This window comes from Cottoperca gobio, chromosome 13 (genome assembly GCF_900634415.1).
Source record: "Cottoperca gobio chromosome 13, fCotGob3.1, whole genome shotgun sequence".
Lineage (NCBI taxonomy): Eukaryota > Metazoa > Chordata > Actinopteri > Perciformes > Bovichtidae > Cottoperca > Cottoperca gobio.
Window position 1 is genome coordinate 4481605 of NC_041367.1, and position 9362 is coordinate 4490966.

The window sequence follows — 9362 nt, forward strand, 5'->3', positions numbered from 1 at the left end:
GAAAGGTGACGGGCTGGGGTCTTTTGATATATAAAGAGTCTTTTGTATCGCGGAGGCAGCCGTCCAGAAAGCTGCTCTAATCTCTATCCGCATACATGTATTTTCTTATGAATGTATATCTCAGGGAGAGGTGAGGGAAAGTTCAGCTCCGGGTGAAACACGAGACAGATCAATAAGATCAACGGGACTGGAAAAGTCATGTCTACCTGTTGAAGTAACATCAGAGTGCGCGCACTGTTTCAACACGCTGTCTCCTCGTGAGAGCTTCAGGTGCACATTTGAGCTGTTGATCTTAAAAATAAATCACAGCATGTCCATAAAGAGACCTTCTTCTCTGCACGATTCCACAAATTGTACTTTAAATAATGAAATCAGTGTATCGTCCTTGTTGTGCGGGCTCAAGTCTCCAGAGTGAAACATTTAACAACAGTAGTTTTAATGATGTGAAAATGAAACACAATTAAAAATACATTATTTATCGTTTAATTACATGCAGGCGAATTAGAATCTCGTTTTTTTTTGTTGCAACAACAACGAAATTGAACACAATAAATGCAGCAAAATAATATTTCTTTGCACTCACACTGTTTACTTGTCTATTTTTTTAAAACGATGACACATCCTTCCACCAAAAATAATTTAAATAGCCTACTTTAATAAAAAATAATAAATGAAGATCTCAGTTAACATGCTGACAAATGATTGACTTCAGACAGAAGGATCATTTCGTTGATATTTTATTTCATTTTTTAAATGACATTTTTCGGTATTTTGCAGATCATTTCAGATGATGGCATTAGGCCTCAAACAGTGACATGCGCGCAAACATCACTTCAATTCCTATACTGGCAAGTGCATACACATATCTGGGAAAGATTCATGAGAAAAGTTAACTAAGTGGAGAGCAATTGTTTCCCAAAACAGGAATATAGCCTAGTTTCAGTTTACAGATGAAGACCAAGTGGCCATTAATGACATAAAACATTTTTATAACTTGACTTTCCTGGTTACATGGATGTGTTTAAAAAATAACCAATGCGCAAAAGCATGTTTTTGCACATTTTTGGAAATGGTGTGCGTCAAAAGAAACATTTGTTTAGTCTGGTGAAACACATTTCCCGGTTCAGTTTAGATATACATTATGTTTTACTGTAAAACAAATATTGGGGAAATGTTGCGGGATATTTTTCATAAACTCAATAAATTCCACTCTGCAGGTACTCTAGGATGTGCTGGCCTTTTATTTACCAACTTTGTTAATCTAAATTCTAAAGCAACGTTTTAAATCTTCGACATTGAGTACTATGACTGTTACTCTATTTATCTATATTCCAAGACGAAAGAGGGCTTGAACTGACTTGAGGGCAGTAATTTTGAAAGTCATTACAGAAGCCCCCGAGGTCTGAGTGGCCGTTCTTGGATGAAAATAGTCCTGGAGACGTCTTGGACGTAGCGCACTCCTCTTGGCACGGACTGAACGTTGCGGTACATGGTATTTGGTGAGAGTAAAAGTAGCTGGCTTGTCCGGAGATCATGTTAAAAGAGTATGGATCCGACAGCGGCAGGGTGCATGCAGGGATGGATGTGGAGAAAGCGGTGCAGGCGGTGCCAATCTGATGGCGTCGGGATTGCGCGCAACTGAGTCCGATGTAAGACATCTCCTGGTGCGTCTGCATGAACCGGTCGGCGTCTGAAGCACTTGTTGCACTCAACCGGGACCTCTGCGAAACCATCGATGTGGCGTGGTTTGGGAATCGGGGGTGAGCGCTCAGATAAGTCCCTGTGCCAAGGTGGGTGCGCACTGGTGTTTGGAGAGGTAGGAACGGTGGCACCGGCCAGTAAAACGAACCTGCTGCGGCTAAGGTCACGCTGGTTGCAGTGCTGGACGACATCAGACGACCTCCTCCCCTTTTTAGTGCAAGCTTGGTCCTGGAGCCAGCTGCTGCCCTGCGCCGGAGTTTCCCTGATGTGCCACCTATGAAGACGTCCTCACTGCAGGGGTCCAGCATCCAGTAGTTTCCTTTACCCGGATCATCATAGTGGCGCGGCACTTTAACGAAACACTTATTCAGACTCAAGTTGTGCCTGATTGAATTTTGCCATCCTTGTCTGTTCTGTCGGTAGTATGGAAAGTTGTCCATGATAAACTCATAGATGCCGTTGAGTGTGAGCCGTCGTTCCGCGCTCTGACGGATCGCCATCATGATGAGCGCGTTATAACTGAAAGGAGGTTTCTCGGGTTTAATGGTTTCTTCTGCTCCCCCGCTTTTCTTTGAATCTCCCTTATTTTCCTCCCGTTTTCCATTTGCAGTCACCGGTTTGGTTTCTGCTTTATTGCACATTTTAGGGTTTTCGCAATTCTTTTCACTGTCAAAGTTTTCCACTTGACAGGATTTCTTTGGATGTGCAGAGCGCAGTTTCTGGGACGGAGAAGGAGACTCCTGGTCCCCCATCACTCCCTCTCGTCTCAACAACAGGCTGCTGATGCTGAATGAGGACTTGTGGAAAACTCGGTTTGAAGTGTCCAAGTCCTGCATCTTAAAAGTTAAAGTCACGACTAAAATCGTCAAAGGCGTCCGGTGATCAGAGCAGAGCGCGCCACTGAACCCACAGAGCAAAAATGCACTGATTCAAAGTGGTGAGGAGCCAAAGACGCGTTGGCCAGACAGCGTGACAACAAATGCGCATGATCACAGGAGCTCGTTACCTACAAAAAGTAGTGCTTTGTTACTGGATCTAAAATTGACACATTTGGGGGCGTAATTTGGGCATGATCCAGCCTACTCTAAAAGGACTGGATCCTCATTTTAGAAAACAGAACACCTAATTTGACAGAATAATCACTTTCAAAAAGCCTCATGTGACTCAATGTTTTATTGTTTTATTTTACTTTTGGGTCTTCATTTAAAAAAATCCAAATCAACTCAATAATATTGGAGCCAAAACCAAGAGACGTTTGAACCCGGGATGAAATGCTGTCAATCTGTGTGACTGATCGGTGAACACGCGGGATCAATTATAACACTTCCGTGAAACTCAACCCGGCTCCCGCACGCGCCTTGCCCTCTGGGCTGGCCTCGTCGCACCTTTGCTGACACCGTGATTTGGCAAAATGCCTCTGATCTTGTCGGTGCTTAAACAATCACTGAGTGAAACGCAGTAGAGCGATGCATGTTGGGTAACATCTCTGAGAAAAAAGGGCAAGATAAATCCACTTATTTCTAAACATGTTACTGCAACAAGTCTCAATATTTTGGCATTACTTGATTAACTTCAGTTTTTATTATTATTTTAAAGGGCCTTTCCACACCATATAATAAAGTGTATTCATGATTACAATGAGTGTGTGTGTGTGTGTGTGTGAGAGGTAGAGAAAGGGTTCCCACATGAAGACAGTGATTCAGCCCATCAGGTGTTAATAACGCATGTTAAAACAGCCTGCTGGATAATGTTTTATTGTCTTCCTGAAGGCGCAGTAAATAAAAAGACTTCAACAGTTCATGACGCAGTCAGTGTCACTACAGTACAAACTACACACTCAGGTTGTGTCGACACTACGACGCCCCCCCAGGCTTGTTCTCATAAAGGATCCAGCCAGAAGAGAGTGAAGCATGGCCTGAGGTGGAGTCAAGTCAGGGTCTCGTGTTTATAATGTTCCATGTGTGACGGCATTGGTTTAAAGGTCACCACACAGATTTATGTTGTACTTGTGTTATGTAGTGATGCTGCTGACCAGTCTGCTGAAGCTGCTGAAGGTACAACAGTGAAACAGTTGAGAGAAAGCTGAGCAGCATTGCACGAGCGACTGTAAGTAAATATATATTTTTGTGCATTTCCAAATTCATACTACGTCAGGTGTCCTGCTGCACGGACGGCACGTGGAAGCAGATAACTATGAGTTTATATTATTTCCGGTTTTTCATTCATTTTGACCGGTAAAGAACAGCACGTGTTAAGGAAATGGGCAGAAGCATTAAAAAGGGACATTTCTCAGACTTTATGGTAAATTAAAAATACCATAAAAAGGCTTTCAATGTAAATAAAAGTTCCCTTTTATTAGATAAATAGAAGATAAATAGGTGGCAGCTCATAGAAAGAAAGAAATCCATTTAATCTTATTTAAAAGACCCGGAAATAAACTGACATATTAATTAACAGCTAATGACTGGCCACTAAAGCAACGCCACGACTATTAATAACGATTAAAGACAACTGTTCTGCCGGGTGTTTTACAGTTCATATGCCAGACATCAGACATGACGACCGGAACTGCACGTATAACCTGTTACCATTATACCGTCTCTTTGTCAGCTTGAGAGGAGCCTCCCTCTATAATCCCTTTGCTGCACAAGTGAGCACTTGTTGGGAATGTTTCAGGCTGTGCAGAAAGCACGCATTGTTGTCTCAACACTTGTAATCCTCTTCTTTTTCTCTGTTGAATATTTTTATTGTGTTGTTTACAGTAGCACCCTGAACCATATGCATGGAAACACAGCACAATGTCTAGGCCTTTATACAGTACATTATATTTTATCATTATTTATATCAACGCAGAATGCTCTTCTCTGTGGCTAACCCTGTCCTCTGTTGGAGAGGCAAAAGGACAACTCCTCACCTTAGTAAAAAATGTATTAAATAATCATAATGTTGCTGATAATACGGTATTTCTTTCCCAAAATACCTGTAGCATAATAACAGAAGAGGTTCAATCTTACACCACGACCCACTAATAACAATATCAAGCACAGTATTCATAAGTACAATGTATTGCCCACATTGTTAATATTTGATTGTTATTTTGACAAATGTTCAAACATATTAATTATATTATAATAACGAGCTTTATGTGGAACACTTCAGTTGTGAGAGCGCAGCATACAGTTTTTCTCCTGGACAATCGGTGTTTCCCAGATCTCTGTGTCCGAACAAGGCAAACTTTGGGCATACAAAGCCGTCACAGACTCCAGTCTGCAGCAGCTGTTTGACTGACGACATTGCCTCTGTGCTTGGCATGTCATCTGAAATCAAAAAAGGAAGAAACTTCAAATTCCAGGCTCAATTCTCTCAAACCCAAGGACCCGAGACGGTATAGCTTCAGACACAGATCAAGGTTAATTAATGTTACAACACTGAACATTTTAAGAACAATGAGTCATGAGTTAAAGAACCAAGTAAAGGAACTTGCACAAAATATATAAATTCAAGCAACTTTCAAGGATTTCAAGACCCTGTGGGAACCGTGTCTTATTGTTGCACAATGCTAAAACTTAAGGACACCTACTTTGGAAATTTCCCATGAAGGCAACCCCCAGTGAGTCATGATTGTTGCCTTTAGTATGTGCTCCCACCACGCCCCAGCCACGGCCCTCGTACACGGTACCGTCTTCTCCGGCAAGAAAACTGCAACGCACAGAAAGTACGCTTGAGGATCCTTTAGCATTGAAAACTAGCAGAAGGTCGTTAGAAGGGATACGTAATTAAATGTCCACATTGTACATGCACTACATAAACATCACTCGTCACTTCGCCGGCACTGTTAGAGCAGTGAAGGACACTCACTTGTATCCAATGTCATCGAAGCCTCTGTCTGTCATGTGCCCTCTTTGAATGCTGACAAGGCGCTTCATACACTCGCTCTGGTCTTTGCACCTTGGGAGGTCGGTGTGGTGTATGATAACCTTCTGGGCAGGGCCTTTCAAAGTCTCTCTTGATTTAGGGGGAACTGCTCCCCACTGCTGCCTGGAAACAATATTCACTGAAAAGACAATAAAAAGCATATTTAAAAACAAGTTGGCTTATGCCATAATAATAATAATAATAATAATAATGCAACACGATTGTAATTAGTGAAGTGTAAGGCTGTTTGCGGTCATACCTGTTTGCGCCATACTTCTGTACACAGATGCGTTTGACTTCAGCAGACCGTGCAGCCGCCTTATCAAGGAACCGGTGTCTGGAGGCGTGGTCACGGGAAGTACACCTTCCTCGTTTCTCATTGTTTCATGCGTCGCCTGAGCACATAAGTCATATTCCAACTGGCTGAGTAATAATCTACAGTTGATCAACAGGTTTCTTTGCAATAAAAAAGGAGGAAGTTGAGCCGGCAACGTAAATATTCTACATAGTGGCAATATTTCCCCAAAAATGAGGCATTAATGCTTCAGATATTATGTTTAGTCATGAGAGTTTTGAGAGGAATCTGTTTTGCATTATTATGCAGCGTGTTTGGTTTTACAGTGAGAGGAAACAAGAAGAGGCTCATTAAGTGTCCATGCTGCCAAAAGCACGGGCGTGTCTGCTAATGTCAATAATAACAAGTATGTGCAACATGTTTTCATTAAAAACTCAAGAGACATTTGAAACAATTGATTCTTTTAATCTAACAAAACACATTTAAAAATGACAACTTCTATAAAAAAAAGTATTAATACATTATATTCACAAGATGGTGTCATCAAAGCAAGATAACATCCACGGCAGTTCAGCGGTTTGACAGCAAACTGCACAGTAAGAGTTAAAGAAGAAGAACTCTCTGAGCTGCAGCTTTTCATGAACTGTTGGACCTTTTCATTATCTCCAGCTTTACTCTGTCCATCTGTGTCCACAGTGAGGCGCCGTGCAGACGTAGTACAGTCTCATTGCATCCTGTCAGGAGGAACAGATCATATTAGGTCTATTAAGTTCTTAAAAAGCCAAACTAAAGATGTGAGGACGAAAGGATACAGTGTCACTGACCACAAAAAGCTAGTAGACGTATTCCTAGACAAACATATTGAGACTACAGATCATGCATTATGTGTTTTCATTACCTCAGCCTTCATACTGTGAGACTGGAAGAACACTGCCTCCTTGTGACCGCATCTGGGAAGAGACATGATGCAAGCACGGTTAGAAAATCTATACAAAACACAGCCGCTCAATGTCAACGCCTCGTTTCACAATCAGTTCAAGTTGTAAATCTGTGCACAGACAGAAACTAGTTGAACGGCTACCTGCTCCGTTCAAGGTGGAAGTAAACATGTGGCTGCTGAAGAGTCGATCATCCAGTAAGTAAAGATACAGTGTTATTCTCAGAACATGGCAGGTCAATATTCAGCTTATGTTGGAGAGAATGAGGACTTTACTTTGGTCATTGTTTGTTAGTGCATCAGAAATGATGAGGTTTATAAAAGCTTGTTGAATTAAGAATTTAGGCGCCAACTTTCTGCTCTCTTGTGGGAAAAGAAATCCCCCAAAACAATTATTGGTCTCCAGAGAGAATGAGTGAGGTCGACTTATTATGGAAGGACTTACTTGGGACAGGGGTGATCCTCTGTCCTAGGTAGTGTTGGATCCTGAGACACATCAGCGATGATTTGTGTCAACTCACTGGAGAAAGACACAAGCAGGTTGCTGGATGAACTAACAACGATTCAAGTGACATTATACATGTGGCAGTGGCACTGTGGCACAACACACGGTGGCACAACGACATGCAGTTGTAGTCCCTTTATGCAACATAAGAAACTAAAAAGTTAAACTATTTTTTACTTACTCAACCTCGTGGGTGATCTTGTTGACGTAGATGCAGCTGTTGTCTGCCTCTTGTTGGTAGTCACAGTTCCTGCACTGTGGGTTGTTTTCAATAAAAACACATTCAGCAACTATAATAAGAATACAACGGACATTTAAGCTCACTGCTTTCCTAAAAACTAGACTACATACAGCATATATAATATATATATGTATATATAGTTCAAAATAATGCCCATTTTAGCCTCTCTACACTGGTTACCTGTATGTTTTAGAATTGATTTTAAAAACTCTTAAAGCACATTTGGGATTGGCTCCTGAAAATGTCTCTTAAAAACACTTTTTCCTTATTAATTTCTCTTGAAAATCAATTCTAATTGTATTTCTCTTGTTTGTTTTTCTTATATCTTAACACACTTTTATAAACAGACCTTTAAGTGAATCACTCCCTTTTTTAAATAGAATTTTCCAGCACAAACTGATATGTAAAGTTTTGATCTGTTGTTAATTGTATCTCTATTTGTTGGTGTGTTTAGTTGTATTTGTTACCTCATGTATTACCTTTTTATTGTTGCTGCTTCTGGGTTTTTAATATTTTTGAAAGCACTTTGTAACTTGTTTTTGAAATGTGGGATTTAATTAACATTTTTTCCTGTACTGCAACAAGCCTTCAATGTAGAGTTCTTGTTTGTTGGATTATTATTGTTTATTACTGTTCTTGTTTGTTGGATTATTATTGTTTATTACTGTTCTTGTTTGTTGTACTATTATTGTTTATTACTGTTCTTGTTTGTTGTACTATTATTGTTTATTACTGTTTTTGTTTGTTGGATTATTATTGTTTATTACTGTTCTTGTTTGTTGTATTATTATTGTTTATTACTGTTCTTGTTTGTTGGATTATTATTGTTTATTACTGTTCTTGTTTGTTGTACTATTATTGTTTATTACTGTTCTTGTTTGTTGTACTATTATTGTTTATTACTGTTTTTGTTTGTTGGATTATTATTGTTTATTACTGTTTTTGACCTTTGACCTTCACTGACTCAAATTGAGGCATGAGCAAACTTCGATAGGAAGGAAACATTTGAACCTTTATAGATATTTGTTGTTATTTGTTCATACTTTCATGCTGTTTGTGATTTCAACACTACTTTAAAAACACTGCTCACTCTGTTGTTTTACTCCCCAGGTAAACTAAACTCGAGTGATATGTCAAACATTGTCCTGAGGTTACACATATACCATATATATACACATTTATATTATATATATATATATATACACACTATACTACATCAAGGGTTGGTAACTATGAACCAGAAACTTACCGCATAAAGCAGGATACGGTTCTCCTTGTCTTCTTTAGGGTATAACATGTTGTTACTGGAAAACAAATTAACATGCGTTTAGATTTAGCACGTTAGCTAGCTCGTGCAACTTATCTAACGTCTATTGGGCCACAAACTCACCATTCTTGACAAAACCGAATCCCAACAAATCCTGGTTCGTATGTTCCAGTTTCCAAATCCATTGGAAAAACTATATGTTGAAGCTAAACGCGACAAATAATAAACGCGCTGCTCCTTCACTTCTTTTACCCCCGCGATGGCTACTTCCACTAGTTTGAAAACAGACCGTCTGCGCATGCGTGTAGTAATAAACGTGATGGTTTCTGAGACAGCGCCTCTAGCGGTGGGAAGACTGAACTATCTTTTTAATTTCCATAAAGTCAGAGGTGGAAGAAGTATTCAGATGTTTTATTTAAAATAAATGTAATAATACTACAGCGTAGAAATACTCGGTTACAAGTAATGCAAAACTTAATTACTTTAACTTCAGGTTAGAAT

General features: G+C 39.9%; 3 protein-coding genes across 3 annotated transcripts; all 3 read right to left on the reverse strand.

The window, feature by feature from the left end:
- Window positions 1-653: 653 nt before the first annotated feature.
- On the reverse strand, window positions 654-2696 carry foxg1c (forkhead box G1c). The gene has a single exon (XM_029446808.1). It carries the CDS (start codon window positions 2535-2537, stop codon window positions 1317-1319), a length of 1221 nt encoding a protein of 406 aa, XP_029302668.1. The 5' UTR covers window positions 2538-2696; the 3' UTR covers window positions 654-1316.
- A 1669-nt stretch (window positions 2697-4365) lies between these two features.
- Window positions 4366-6142, reverse strand: pglyrp5 (peptidoglycan recognition protein 5). Its single transcript, XM_029446791.1, has 4 exons — window positions 5876-6142; window positions 5560-5755; window positions 5282-5400; window positions 4366-5018 (listed from the first exon to the last, which is right to left on the reverse strand). Exons 1-4 carry the CDS (start codon window positions 5994-5996, stop codon window positions 4843-4845), a joined length of 612 nt encoding a protein of 203 aa, XP_029302651.1. The 5' UTR covers window positions 5997-6142; the 3' UTR covers window positions 4366-4842.
- Window positions 6143-6360: 218 nt separating this feature from the next.
- polr2i (RNA polymerase II subunit I) lies at window positions 6361-9154 on the reverse strand. The gene is made up of 6 exons (XM_029446612.1): window positions 8985-9154; window positions 8844-8898; window positions 7535-7608; window positions 7294-7368; window positions 6810-6861; window positions 6361-6645 (listed from the first exon to the last, which is right to left on the reverse strand). Exons 1-6 carry the CDS (start codon window positions 9044-9046, stop codon window positions 6583-6585), a joined length of 381 nt encoding a protein of 126 aa, XP_029302472.1. The 5' UTR covers window positions 9047-9154; the 3' UTR covers window positions 6361-6582.
- Between the last annotated feature and the right edge of the window lie 208 nt (window positions 9155-9362).